Source organism: Elgaria multicarinata, chromosome 2, assembly GCF_023053635.1.
Source record: "Elgaria multicarinata webbii isolate HBS135686 ecotype San Diego chromosome 2, rElgMul1.1.pri, whole genome shotgun sequence".
Classification (NCBI taxonomy): domain Eukaryota; kingdom Metazoa; phylum Chordata; class Lepidosauria; order Squamata; family Anguidae; genus Elgaria; species Elgaria multicarinata.
The window spans coordinates 15110682-15126115 of NC_086172.1; the positions used below are offsets into that span (position 1 = coordinate 15110682).

At 40.4% G+C, this 15434-nt stretch overlaps 1 protein-coding gene across 2 annotated transcripts in view; it reads right to left on the minus strand.

Moving 5' to 3' along the window:
- Positions 1-15434, minus strand: part of COL6A3 (collagen type VI alpha 3 chain) — a 137431-nt gene that overhangs the window by 71339 nt on the left and 50658 nt on the right. The window contains exons 4-6 of one of the 2 annotated variants that reach the window (XM_063116061.1): positions 11668-12270; positions 4929-5531; positions 1628-2227 (exon numbers count right to left, since the gene is read on the minus strand). In XM_063116061.1, the coding sequence (XP_062972131.1) occupies positions 1628-2227; positions 4929-5531; positions 11668-12270 (1806 nt within the window). The remainder of the gene's footprint in view (positions 1-1627; positions 2228-4928; positions 5532-11667; positions 12271-15434) is intronic. The other variant, XM_063116060.1, reaches the window with a different exon arrangement.

Consider the following 15434-nt stretch of genomic DNA (forward strand, 5'->3'; position numbering starts at 1 on the left):
CAACTTGCAGAAGCGTAAATGACTCACACTTTTAATGGACGATGTATTCTAAGTATTATATCTTAACCCTGGTGAGCCCTGCAAGCACTCCTTCACTCATAAAATGAGAACAGAGATATTGGGGACACAAATTATCCTTGCACGTTTTGAATGCTTGAATTAGTCCTTAGACTTGTGACCTCTTTCTCTTACATTAAATCACACATAACTAAGGCCACAGCTAGACCTAAGGTTTATCCTGGGATCATCCAGGGTTCGCCCCTGCCTGAGCACTGGATCCCCTGTGTGTCACCTATATTTATTTATTTATTTATTTTATTACATTTATATACCGCCCCACAGCCGAAGCTCTCTGGGCGGTTCACAAAAGCTAAAAACAGTAAACATTAAAAGTATACACAACTTAAAAACCATCAGAGACATAAAAACAACAGTATAAAAACAGCAGCATCCATTTAAAACAACAATTCTGGGGTCCATTTGCATTGTGCAAGTAATAAATTATCTACCTCACAGGTATTATAAGAGTGAATATGCAAAAGGACCTCTACATCCAAATATGCAGTGGGAGATCATTACACTCCTGGATGGAAGAAAGAGGGCCCATGATTTGGCTATGGCATGGTTTGACCCCTGGATGATCCAGGGATAAACCTTAGGTCTAGCTATGGCCTAAGACTGATTTCATATTATATGTGCTGTGATCAGGTTTTGGGATCAGGGATGAACTATGCTCACTAACAGTGTTGGAGCAGCAAAATACTAAACTGTTGCTAAAATGCTGCAAACAATGAATTATGCAGCTACAATTTTGATTCAGTACCTGAGAAGTAGCATAAAACTTTCAGGTTCAATGTACAAGCTGAGAATATTATGTGAATCAATTGTATGCAAAATTGATTTAGCATGAAATATCATGATATTCTTTGGTGTGTTCTGAATTTGGTACTTCAGTGGTTCCAGAATTTGGGGAATATTCCTTTGTTTTTGCATGGAGTGGATTGGTGGTCAAAGGAAGAGGATAGACCACTAAGATGATGTATGGAATGGACATATACCCTGTGTGTGTGTTGGGGGGGGGCACAAATGAGCATGAACAGCACAAATGTTACATCTCCCTGGACACTTGTTATCTTTTGTAAATATTACCTGTTTATTTTGAAAGGGAAAATGAACTGGAAAACTAGCTCAAAAAACCCCTAAAGTATGTATAGCTTGTGTATAGAGACTGTGTACCTATTTTGTCAGCAGTAGCTTCTCAAGGAATATCCACATGGTAAAGTAAACAATCTTTATACATAACACTGTACATGGGTGTATACTAATAACTCCCTTCTATATATACTCTGTGTAAGTAAGAGATATGTGTGAAGCAGTCCTAATAGCTTTCTTATAAAATTACTTCAAGGAAGGAACATATTAGGGATGATGTGGCCAATCACATTCGACAGTACATTATCTGTGAATAGAAGACAGATGTTCCATATAAGAATTTCATAACGTGTAGAGGAGCTCTAAGGCACTGGGAAGATAAAATATTGTGCGTCCCTCAAAAAATGCCTGCAAGATTAAAACAAAAAAAAAACCATTCATAACTCCACATAGCATGAAGAAAGGAACAAATTACCTGTTGAGGTGATTATAACTTCTTTCACATCTTCACTAAAATACGTTGTTAGTGGCCTAATCATTTCCTGCGGCAAGTCTGCCAGAGAATTGAATTCATCCTTAAAATACACTATTTGTGGATTAAACGCGATCTGCTGAAGTTCTGCCAGATCGGCATTTCTAACACCAATGCAAAATGTCAGCACTCCTGCGTGAGCTAAAGCACTGGCAGCCTGTTGGAATGAATCAGCCGACGGCCCTGCTGCGAGGAAGACTAGCACCTGAGGAACGCTCTCATCTATCCTGCTCCCACCGGCTTCAGTGAAGTGATTTGAAAGGACGAAGTCTAGTGCAGAGCCTGTGTTCAGTGTTGACCCCCCTTGGAGTCTGAATTGCCTCAGGCGATTAAGTAGATCTTCCTTGGTTAGGAAAGTGTTTAAAAAGAATTCCGTTTTGGGATTCTCACTAAATTGAACTAGGCCGATTCGTATATCATCAATTCCAACGTCAAGGGAATTAACTAGGCTCACAACAAAGTCGCGGACAAAAGGGAAGTTGGCATTTCCAACGTTGACAGATCCATCCAAAAGAAAGATGATATCCCTTTTGTTTACCAGAACTGCAGTAGAGGCACAGAAAACAACATGAGACATAATAGGAAACATACCAGTATTTCTCATGTGTGCATGCAGCACTTGCTCTACACACATGTATACCTCATTTGAAAGAAGAGAGAACAGGATAGGACAGCCATGAAAAGACAGGAAGAAGAACTGAGAGGAGTGTCAAAAAACCTTTCTGCATGATCAGTCAAAACTTACCCAACTAAATTTTAAATTTTCTGTGATACTGCCCTGGATCCCTTTTCAATGAGAAGAGTATTTTGGCCTGTCTACAGTTAACATAAGCGGGACGGGGTGAGGGAAAAATCTTGTTCTGGAGGATAGTTCTGCTTAAAATTGGTGGTGAACTTCAGTTGCAATGGGGTTTTTTTTATGCTGAATCTGGTTTCAGACCCATTTCAAGCATCCAACTGAAATTATTGAACATCCAAATTAGGCTGAAAAGATTCAAAAGGTCCAAGGTTTTCCTAGGCACCTCTAGATCATAGTCACTTACATGTTAATGGACAAGTGCCAGCTCCTACAGCTTCACCCTTGCTGCACTAAAACTTCTGATGCAGATTTACCAATAAGCACACACATTGCCTCCCAGATAATGCCTTTGGACTAGTGCAGAGAGAGTTAAATCTAAACTCAGCAGGCTCTGAGACCATAAATCCTCAGGGTGTGCCCACCAATGTTACCACATAAATCACAGGACCTCAGGACTTCTGCACCTGCTATGTTCTTCCTTATGTGGATTGAGTCCACTCAAGACTTCTGCACCTGCTATGTTCTTTCCTCCTGCAAATGATTCTATGGGGCAGCAAGGAAAGTAGGGCTGGCTATACTCATATCCAGAAGATTACAGCATGTTAGGACACCTCTAGGCCTCAAATGCGCCCAAAGAGGTCATCAAACATGGTTGAGGGCCTACAAGCTGGGGCACAGTCTGCAATTAATTCATGTTAAATTAATGTTAGGTTAGGCTGTGCTGTGAGGAATTCTCTAGTCTTAGTGCTGGTCACCAAAGGAGGGAAAAAGCACAGCCTCAAAATAAATTGTATGGTGTTAAAAATAAAAGTACTTAAAGGTTCTTCAGTTTGTTTTCAGGTGATACCACCCACCCACCTCCTTTCCTATTTCAGTCCTCTACAACACAGCTCACACCATTGAGAGGTTGCAAGAGCTGTAATGGGTGTAGGGAGAAGAAAAAGGCAGATTGTATGAGTTGCTTCCCACTCACACAAACTTTTATATAACCTGATAACAGTTAGAAAGGAAGAATGCTCATATTTACAAGAAGAGAGAGAATGTGTAGATCTTTTGAAGTATAGCACATTGAAGAACATTTTTAATTTATATTTTAAAATAAAAATGTCAAAGTTGATATGTAACATGCAAAACTGTATTAATAAGCGACATTTGGAAAAGATTGTTAAATGACAGATTTTTATCCTGTGATATTCATCTTAGTTAAGGATAAGTAGGGAAGAGCTAAAGTTAGAACTTCAACAACAACTGAGCTCCAAAATGATTACTGTAAAAATTCAAGTTGAGACCACATAATGCTGGTCAAAAAGCCAACATTGGCCACAGCTAGACCTAAGGTTTATCCTGGGATCGTCCAGGGTTCACCCCTGCCTGAGCACTGGATCCCCTGTGTGTCACCTAGATGAACAGGTTTGACCCCTGGACGATCCAGGGATCTAGGTCTAGCTATGGCCATTATATGGTCTTAATTAGTTTTGCCAACTTTATCACTGGGGAAACTGCTCAGGTTTCTTTAAGATTTCATTGAACAGTATTACATCACCCAGGCGCAGTTCGTACTCTCCTGGGCATGCAGCCTTCTATTAGCGACCTGGAGTGTAGGTGGCAGAAGAGAAAGGGCGGGCCGGCTGTCAGAATGGCTGTGTCTGCCAAATGACCCCCTGCTCAGGAGCTCTTCAGGGAACAACAGCCATTCCTGAACCCTGAGATAATGAATAAACCTATCATTAACTATCATAATTTAGCAGTGCCAGGAGGGTATATTTCCACTGATTTTCACGGATTTTCAAATCTCTAGAAAGAGCAATAATTCATCCACATATTGCTTTATTGGTGTAGTATGTTCATTAACATAAACACTTTATAAGAGTAGATCTTAATCACCGAATAAATGATGCAGGAATCATGGTGAGGACCAGATGCTGAAAAGTAGTTGAATTTAACACAAATATTCCACTGATTTCAGTACTCAATTTGCAAATACACAAATATTAACAATAAACTAGAAACTGCTATTTTTATGTTTAAGGTAGGAGTGAATATATGGGAGAGAAATATATGTAACTCACTACACAACCCTAACCCATGCCTACTCAGAACTAAGCTCCACTAAATTCAGTGCAGCTTACTCCCAGATAAGCTTGCATAGGATTGCAGCCTTAATTTATTTAAATGTTAAGTTTATCGTGTAAACAGTTTCTTCCAAACCTACACTGGGAAAGATTACTCAATTTAAGTATTTTAGAAATTAAATAGTTAAGCATGAGAAATAAAATACCTGCCAGATGCTATTTTCAGAATAATATTCCTGTTGGCTATGTGTTTGGCTAATGGCAGGGATAAAACAGCAACAACAAAACGATTAGGTGGGGGTGAGTGGGTTAAGCCTTAATTACAAAGGTCAGTCTGCATTGTATTTGAATACTTAACAGGAATAGCAATTACCTTCTCGTGATGGTGATTCTACCAGAGTTCCAGACAGCGTCCTTATAGGTGTCACGACATCAGGAAGAATAGCTTGTAGTGCAACTGTGCGGAACTCACTGGGAGTGAATACTAGGCTTGTTCCATAGGCAATTTGTTCTAGTTCAGCGCGATCTGCATTTCTTGCCCCAATAGCAAGGACCAGTATGCCATTCCTTTTCACTTCTTCTGCTGGTTGGACAACGTCATCTCTGGACTTACCGCCAGTAATAAGGACTGTCATTGGTAGGACACCTTCATCAATCCTGCATCCAACAGCACTGGTGAAGAAGTTGTTTTTAACAAACCTTAGAGCAGAACCTGTATTAAGTGGAGCACCACCAACCGGCTTCATTTTCTTAACATGGTTTAGGACATCTTTTTTTGTCTGGAAGGTACTGAAATGGAATTCCGGTCTTACAGTATCTGCATATTGTGCCACTGCAACTTGGATCAGGTCTGGTCCAATTTCAAGTCTGTTGATGATTTTGACAATGAAATCACGAATTGCGTTAAAAGGGGCATTTCCCAAGGCTGTGCTGCCATCTATGAGGAAGACTATGTCCTTCTTATTGACTTCAACAACTGCAAGCAACAATATAACACACAATCAGTGAGATATTCATTAAAAAAATACTCTCATCAATTCTATATCAGTGCATATCTTCCAAGCATTATAGAGAATGTTCCCACTGTCAGAAAAGGCACCTCTTTTTAAAGTTATTGGTTGATGCCAAGATATACTGAACTGCATTAAACTTGAAATGTATTAAATGCAACTTAATGAAGATTGCACAGTTTTTTATAGTCTTGCATAAAATTCCTCTGTAGTATTCACACTAGACATGAACTTTGACATAATATCGTAAGAAGACGACTGCTGGATCAGACCAAAGGTCTGTCTAGACCTCTATCCTGTCTCCAGCAGAGGCCAGTCAGATGCATCTAGGGAGCTCACAAGTAGGACTTGAGGGTAACAGACCTCCAGGGTTCATTGTCCTAGCATATGATATTCTGCAGAGGTGTAGTGCCTTTTCCATGTCTTCTCTCCTCTTTGCTCTAGAACTGCCTCTCCTTTCCACAAACCTTCCCCCTCTCTACAACAAGCATGCTACCTATGTTGCCTTTGCAAACCATCTGACAATTGCAACTTATATCCCCACCACTATGAAAACATCAGGCCACCTCCTTTACCTTTTCCTCAAGCTGAACAACCACTTCCATTTATATTCCTCCAACCATGACACACCTCTTCCGTTATTGATCTACCATCTGCCACCCAGGCTGTGACACATTATGATTCCAAATTTCTCTCCATGCTCAGTTCTCCCCCTCCCCACTTCTCCACACCCAGGTGTGGACTGGGGGAGAGGGGTGTGTTGAACGGACTCATCCTATGCACCACATTTGCTTAGCAGACACACTTCACATGTTCTTGTCCAAAGCATTTCTTCCTTCCTAACATGCCTGAGAGGGCAACTGGATTCTATAATGTGCAGGTGAATACAGGTACCAATGAGCACACAACTCAGGGAGCAATTGAGTTATTTCATTGATCTTTCAATTTCTGTGTTTTATTTTTAATCTGCCGCATAAAAATAAATTGGTTAAAGAAGCCTCATTCAGCGGAGAGAAACTAGTAACTATTGACTTCTATACAACATTAATGCAGCCAGATTGTGCTTTAATGCCAATTGTACAATGCTACAATTTAAGTATATCAAGAATAACTCTAAAGCAGTAAACAGTGGTGTAGTGCTCAGGAATTGGACTAGGGAGACATGAATCCAAATCCCTCAGCAATGAAACCCAAAAGAGTTACCTTAGGATAGTCGTGTCCTCTCAGAATAACGTACCTCACAAGGCTGTTGTGGGGCCAAACTGTTTGGGGGAGAATAAACTGTCTACACCACACTGAACTCTTTGGGAGAAGGGTGGAATAAAAAATATCTATCACTCTACTTACCTGTTCTTTGCTTATTCAATAGTTTTTGCTCATATACAGTAGTTAACAGTTTTATTTACCAAGCAGAGAAACTGTAAATATTAAAGAGCTGAAGTGTGTTTTACAAGGGCTAAACTTTAATTCCCAGAACTGGAGAATGGCTGGTAACTGGCATGAAATGCATCATTTTCTCCACATTGAGTTCAGAATGACATTAAATTTAACTTTAAAAAATTCCTTAAATACAATCAACATATATGCTTTTAATTAAAGCAGTAAAATAGGGTTCACCTGCTCCTTATTGACCAGGTAGTGGTCTCAACAAGTAGTGACATTTCCAAAGTTAAAGATTTCTCAGGGTCTCCACTCACTACAGCAGTGTAATACCACTGCAGGGCACCCTCATGGTGACAAGGCAGTTTTCACTAAGGGTGCTACACTACACCTATTAGAACTGTGAACTCTGGACACCCCTCTAGTCCATCCTAGTCTTTGGCTTAGTTCTCACTGCATACAAACACATACATCACATAAAAGAGCAGACTTAGGACTAAAGTACTGGAAAATGGGTTGCTCCTTTGTATTGGTTCAGACATACTCCTAGTTCTCACTTAGGCAGCAAACTTGTTTCTGGGTTGGAGGTGGAGGCTCCTCCTTTAAAAAAATCCCCTCCAGGTAGAAAGCCAGAAGCTTGGTAGAAAGATATTTATACGCAACCTATAGAAGCTGCTGTTATCAGTTAAACCACTCTGGTGTACTGTATTTCATACAAGCTGCCCTGGGCTCTTCGTGAGCAGGATAGAAATCTAATCAATCAATCAATCAATCAAATCTAGCTCAGTACTGTCTACAGTGAGTCTCCATGGCTTCAAACAGGAGACTTTCCAAGCCCTACCTGGAGATACCAGGGATTGAATCTGGGACCTTCTACCTGCACACAATGATGCACAGAGCAGAGCTTTGCTAGTGCTCTGTGTTCAGGGAAAGTCTCCTGGTGTTTAGTCTGGGCCCCCCAACTTTAGGGTGACTATATGTAAAGGAGGACAGGGCTCCTGTATGTCTCCCTGGGAGCAGGGATAGATGAATCAGGGAGGAACTGGAGGAGCATGGACACATGATGGGCTTGGAAAGAAACTGTGCTCCATATAAAGCAATCACTCTTAAGGCAGAGAATAGAGATGTGTGCTTGCTGGTGCGAGTCTGAAACTAGCTATCAATTTTCTCACTGCCTTCTCTTAGCACAAAGACACAAGTTCCTACTTGCCACCTAGTGTGGTACAAAAGTAGAGAAAAATCAGTCTATTCTTCTTCCTGTAACTGAATTTATTTATTGCATTTTTATACTGCCCAACAGCCGAAGCTCCCTGGGCGGTTCACAAAAACTATGAATGAGACGATTAGGGGAAAAACAAACCACGAACAGTGTACAATGAGAATTCACATGCATAATTCCACCAGCCGTGGAAACATCTTTAAATAGGCTTCATTTTCAAGTCCAGGTATTGAAAAATAGAAACCTGAATTATTAATAGTGTTGTTATTTATGATAATATAATAGCATGGGATTCTGGCCTCCTTTTATGGTGTGTATTTTCAATTTAAAAACCAATACAGGGTTGTTTAAGGAACATGACATGGCTAAAGTGCATGTATTACACAAATAGTCTACTGGGTAATACCAGGTTAATTATGATCCTGAACATGGCTACCCAGACGCTTAATTAGGCTTACTCCCAGGTAAGTGGGCATAATTTGCTGCTTTGATCATCACCATTTTAAGGATACAATCACGCTAGTATTCTGTTTTAGCTTCCTCCTTGTGACAATGCAACCCAACATTAGTTAAAGCATTTATAATGCAATTGTAAGCATGGCTAATCAGAAGTCAGTCTCATTGACTTACTCTCAGGTGAGTGTGCATAGGATTGCAGTCTTAATGGTTGAAAATGATGTTAGAAGATGTATGCTGCCCTGAGATCTTAATGATATAGGGTGGGATACAAATGTTTTAAATAAATTTAAATAAAATAAATAGAAGGGCAGTGTTAAGTGTAGGTTACTTTTGCAAGGAGGTTAGGGCTGTTCCACCCCCTATAATAGCAAGAAGTATGGAGATGACCATGGTAAGCTTTGGGTGGTTTCTTTGGTGTTGGAGGTAGCCTCCCTCCCCTCCTCTGCAGGGAGTGAGCAGAAATTTTCATTTCCTTCCATTAGTGTCCTCCAGGTCATGTGGGTTACAACTCCCAGCATTGGAAATGCTGGTTGGGGATGATGGGCACTGAAGTCCAAAGTAAGTTTTGCATGTGATTATTCTGTATTAATTTCAGTTATAAGTTCATGTGGCTCTCACACACAAAATCAAAGTGGCTCCACTTGAAAGTTAATGAAGATCACTGGCCTAGTTGCTTCTTATTCTTCTTCAGGCAGATTCACATAACACAGAAAAAACACTGCAACAGTAAATTTCATAAGTAAGCAAACCTTCAGGTCAGCTTGGCTCCCTTGGTCAGGAACTACACTACCGCTTTAAAATGGTTGGGGCCCAGGACACATTCCATACGTTGGGGTCCAGGACACACTCTGTATACAGTTTTCAAACTGTTTTCAAAGTGTCATATACTGCTTGGTGTAGATCTGGCCGGTCTAGGCTGGGCTCCCATCCCTGACAAAACAGGGAAGGTTGCTGCTGATGTGTGTAAGCCATCCTAGAAAGTAAAATGCAGTGCTGATTCCAATGCTGCAAAGAGAAAGCAGTGGGGAGGGTGCTGGAAATGTGTTCGGAAGCCACCAATGGGGTATTTAGGAGCTGCCAGTGATCCTGCGGGCCTTACAGTGAAGAACCGTGAAGCAGGCAATGCTTGGTCTCCTTCTTGACCTCATCCAGTCCAAGGGGGGATCTACACTACTGCTTTAAAGCGCTTTAAAAACAATAGTGTAGATCCCCCCCTATACTTCTATTCGCCTTGATTAGGCTAAGGGGCAGAGTGGCCACCTGTTTCTGTTCAATGTGTTCAAAACAGCTACAACTGTGCTGGTCCCTGCAGCTAACTCTTTTGACACCTCCGCCATTGTTATGTCTCCAAGAACACTCTGTGGTACTGGCTACCAGGTGGGAAGGAAAGCTCCTCACATTAGAACTCAAGGCCAAACTAGATGCGGTGAGGGTAGCTGTGTTTGTCTATCCATTTGTCTTCCTCGTTCACATATAAAACGAAGGATGGGGATCTTGTTTTAACATGAAAAGTGATGTGCAGGAAACGGAGCCCTCCCCTCTCCATGCTCTGTCATGTCTGGAACCAGAGCCTGGTTGGGACAAGAGCAATGAAAGGTAGGGAGGTAAGGACGCTCTACTCACCCATAGGCATATTGTGTTGTAAAAATTAAACACCCCACCACACACAGCTTTGAATGGGGCAGTCACAGGAACAATACATGTGGGTGTTCCTGTTACTTCTAGTTGGTCCTTTAGGGTGATTTTATCACTACTGGATTGGAGGCAGGTGCTGTTATACTTTGAAAAAATCATGAAGATTTATTTATTTGTAATATTTATATACTGCTGAATATAATAGAATCTCTCAATGTTTCACAACATTAAGAATTGTTTTCCATGATGAAGAGGCATAGTACAATAAGATATGTGGACATCTGCTGTTCAAAGGATTCATATGAAGCAATTTCATATACAGGGTTATGTACATGGCTGTGGGAAATGCATTAGCTTGAAAAAAATGTCATGATCACAGATATGATGGTCATATGTGGAAGCATTGGCTCACACCAATGCCTCCATTTAAGCGCCACCCCTACATTAGCCTCACAGTAACAAGTCTATGCTCTGAAGGCGCCAGTGTGGGAGTCATTATCAAATTTGAAGCACCGCTAAGGGTGCAATCCTATGGGATGTGCCCTGGCTACCGAACCCAGAGGCTTACAAATTTCCAGTGCAGAGCAGGAAGTGCCTTGTGCATCTCCAAGCACCATTTTGCAAGAATGGAGAGGTAGCCAGTGTGGTTCTCCCTGAGCTGCCTACAGGGTCGGGGATGTAGTTTGCTGGCTCCCACTCAGAGCCCTGTCCATGAGCTTGGAGCCAGGAAACCAAACAATCTTATGCTGACCCAGATGCTGTCTAGGGGACATAGGATTGCTCCCTAAGCCAGTTAGCCGAAATATTAACTGGATCATCCAACATGTAAAATTTCTAATTTTTTGCTCATGTAATAGGACTGTTTTATTAAAAAGCAAGTCCCGGGCATGCCATTAAAAACAGCAAATTGTCAGCTATTTTGTTTAATTTCTATCTTTACCATGGGAGTAACACCATATGGATTTTCCTGTGCAAGGACTAACATTTAAACCAGCCACGTGACTCAGAGCTGCTCCCTCCCTCCCTGCTCACTGACTGTTCCAGATAAGAGTGGCAATAGCTACATCCGCATTTGAGAGCTAGTGTGGTATAGTGGCTAGAGTGTTGGAGTGGGAGTTGGGAAATCTGGGTTCTAGTCTCCAATCAGCCAATGAAGCTCACTGGGTGACTTTGGGCCAGTCACACTCAGCCCAACCTACTTCACAGGGTTGTTGTGAGGATAAAATGGAGAGGAGGAGGACGATTATGTGCTGCCTTGGGTTCCTTGTATAGATAATAGATAGATAGATGTTTTGAAATTCTGATAAGCATCCATCACATGAACTTTTGTCACTTGCAAACACCAAAATAAAAGAGTATAAATCAGTGAATGAAATACAATGGTTCATTTTTTTAAAAAAAGTACATACCTTCTGTAAGAATGGTTGGAGCATCTAACAAAATGAGTCTTTGGGCCACTCCAACAATGTTTGGCAGTAAGAGTTCTTGAAGTTCGCCAAGGTTACGTGTGTCCAGGGCAGTAAATACGAAGCTTCCATCAGTAGCAATTTGCTGAAGCTCTGCATTGTCAGCATTTTGGACCCCAATGCTAAACGAGAATATACTAGCTTGCTTCATGGCTAAAACCCCTTCTCTAATGTCATCGCTAGACTCACTGCCACTTATCAGCACTAAAATCTGCGGCACACCTTCCTCTATCCTGCTGCCTGCTGACCGGGTGAAGTGGCTTCGCACCACGTACTCAAGAGCTTCCCCAATATTAGCCTCCTCGCCACCAAGAGTGCTAAGGGCCTTCACTGCACCTAGAACATCGGCTTTTCGGGTGTAGCTGTTCAAGGAGAAAACAGTTCTGGGTCGATCACTATACGTCACCACCCCAATGCGTATGAGCTCATCTCCAACTGACAGTCTTTCAATAAAATTTGCAACGAAATCACGAATGGCTGCGAAAGTGACAGTGCCGATGTTGTTTGATCCGTCAACAAGGAAAATAATGTCGGCAGATTCTTGCGCTTTAAAAAAAGAGAAATGCAACAGGTGAAAGCATTAAACAAAGTGATTCCATGCAAGTTGAACAACGTTCTGACATGTTTCTTTGGAAACCGTCAAGAAACACGAATATAGAGGAACAAAACACACACGGTGGCTGAGGTCAGGGACATTTGCCTGCTACTTCTGCATTCTGATTGAATATGAATTACCAGTTCATATACATCATTTACATGGTAGTATTGCATTTGAAAGAATTCCCACTCAGGGGCATCTGCACATGTTTATGTTTTTATTACGTTTTGCTCTTGCAGCGGGGCCCACTCGCATGTCTTGCACAATAAAATACAATGTGAAGCTGTGTCATTTGTTACGTGTGACCTTTACAGCTGGGATGTCCGATTTTCTTTTGTGAGCCAACACATGCATAATGCCTTCACATGCTGTGTTTTTAGGCGTATGTAGGCCCATGAATGGCCACCAACACCTGTAAAACGTGCCAGAAACAAATGGGGAAAATCTTTTATGTGAGGACAAAGCTTGAAAACAGAAAATAAAGCTTGAAATAAGAAAAGTCTTAAATTTATGCTTACAATGCAGATTGCAAGAATGGGAAAGTATTAACATTCCTAGGCCATAGCTAGACCTAAGGTTTATCCCTGGATCGTCCAGGGGTCAAACCTGTTCACCTAGGTGACACACAGGGGATCCAGTGCTCAGGCAGGGGCGAACCCTGGATGATCCCAGGATAAACCTTAGGTCTAGCTGTGGCCTCGGTGACACACAGGGGATCCAGTGTTCAGGCAGGGGCGAACCCTGGATGATCCCAGGATAACCCTTAGGTCTAGCTGTGGCCTAAGTGACACACAGGGGATCCAGCGCTCAGGCAGCGGCGAACCCTGGATGATCCCAGGATAAACCTTAGGTCTAGTTGTGGCCCTAATCAAGAACTGACCATATAGGTAAGGTTATCCAAAGGCCAATTGACTACATTTTTAAATATATTGAATAGATATATTCAATATAAATATATTAGGTTAGATTTGTCTACACACTTATCTATATTTGTCTAAATATGTAATGCTAAAAGCCAAATTTAATACTTTTTTAGCTGTATATTGCATTTTCTGATTTTATCTGTACGCTGCCCTGAGATCCTAGTGATATAGGGCGGGATACAAATATTTTAATAAATTAATAATGAAATAAATAAAGTGCAGGAGAATAGGAAGTTGGCATATGTAAATATGCTTATAGATATGATTTATGGGAATATAATTTAAAATTGTGTTTAAAATATTTCTGATTTTATTCTTCACATATGACTACTGGATATTCAATCAAATAATGCAGAATCATGTTAAAACAGAGTGATGAAGCCAGTCATAACATAATTATCCAACCTTATATGTTGTAAACTCTTTCTGAATGGATCAGCTCTTGGATAGAAGAACCTTACAACTGCATGAACAAAATTAACTTCTCAATGGAAGATAGGTTGCAATGAATAACACACGTTAATTACCATGTTGAATTAGTCATTAATTGTCTAGAATCTGTATTGTCTTAAAGGAGTTGCAATCTGACCTAAAGCATATGGCTCACAGGCAATTAGACATAAAACATACTGTATGTCACTGTGCTTAAAAACACAGCCTCAATATTTCAGAGTCCAGATATGGATTTTTCTCATCTGTTTGTTGATTGTTCTAAGCTGATCTCCTTATCCACAAGCAACAGAACGTGGATCACAATTAGTTTCATTCAAACCACAGGCTTTGCTCTTAGTAAAGTTTAGCTTGTCATAAATTGGTCAGCACCAGGACTGAACTGATGATACCAAAATAGTACAGTACCATTTTGCATTCTGAAAAAATTTAATTCATCAAAATGATATCAAATACTAAGAAATATCATGTCATTCCTGGTATTACTTTATCATGAAGTATACTTAGAACAAATTATCCAATATCTGCTCTTTTCTATTATTTTACATTTAGTTCATGCTACCGCTGGAGAGAGTGCTGGTTTTAGATCCATGAGATTTGAACCCAGATCTCTAGACATGAAGCTCACAGGGTAGCCACTATAGCTCAATTACCTTGATCCCCTTGGACTAAATTTAGTTATCACATATGTATCTTCTACCAGCAAGGGTCTCAAAGTGACTGAACAGCTTAAAGGTTCCTGTTTCTCATTTTAACAATCAAATTCTTTGTCAGCCATATATATATTAGTGCTAGTTTTCTGAAGGTTCCATAACAATAATCTATGGGTTTTATATGAAACATTGCTGATCTCAAGGAAACAGGGAGAAAGTATATATAATTGTTGGATAATTCGTCACTCCTGAAATACCATTATACTGAAATACACCATGAAAAGTTAAGCTGATGGTGGAGTGCAAATGAAAACATGCTTTGTTACACAACTAAGCAAAGGATTCTTGGTTTAGAAAGAAAGCAGTGACCAGGTCATTGACCATGAAGGTGTATAATGTATATCAGACAAATTCAAGGCTGAGCTTTGGACTTGTACTAATCATTAATGTTGAATACTGAGCACTTACAGTTTCTAGCATGACTAAAACCTGCCTTTTAGTACATCTTGGGAACATATAAATATGGTGTTTAGTATGGAGAAATTGTAAAATGTGCCTGTTGAATTTACTAGATTGCTGTGTGTGTTGCTTAGGCACCATGTAATATCTTGAAACATGTTCATTTATTATGTCATTATATGACAATTTATAATAATAAAAAACACTTCTCAACATTAGTTTTTGACACAGGCAACCAGAGCAATATTTTGGAAGTATATACTATGTATAATGTGTACATGTATGTCTTAATAAGAAATCTATAAATAATCAGAATAACTCATTTTAATGGTTATCTTTATACATTGTTACATCATATACCTTTGGATATTTACAATCCAACACTCCAAACTGTCTCTGCCTATACAGTAGTAAGAGTGCTCATGCACTCACATACACCATTGCATAAATGTGGATCCAAAACCTTCTGTTTACATGGGGGCTAAATAAAAGATTCTGCTCAGAATAGGAGGCTCCACAACATTGGCACAGAGCTTTAGGGAACATGGAGTAAAATGATGGGAGGGAGGGAGGCTATCAAAGAGACCAAGAGAGGAACGGACACTCTCCTGAGTCCCGGAGGGAAGT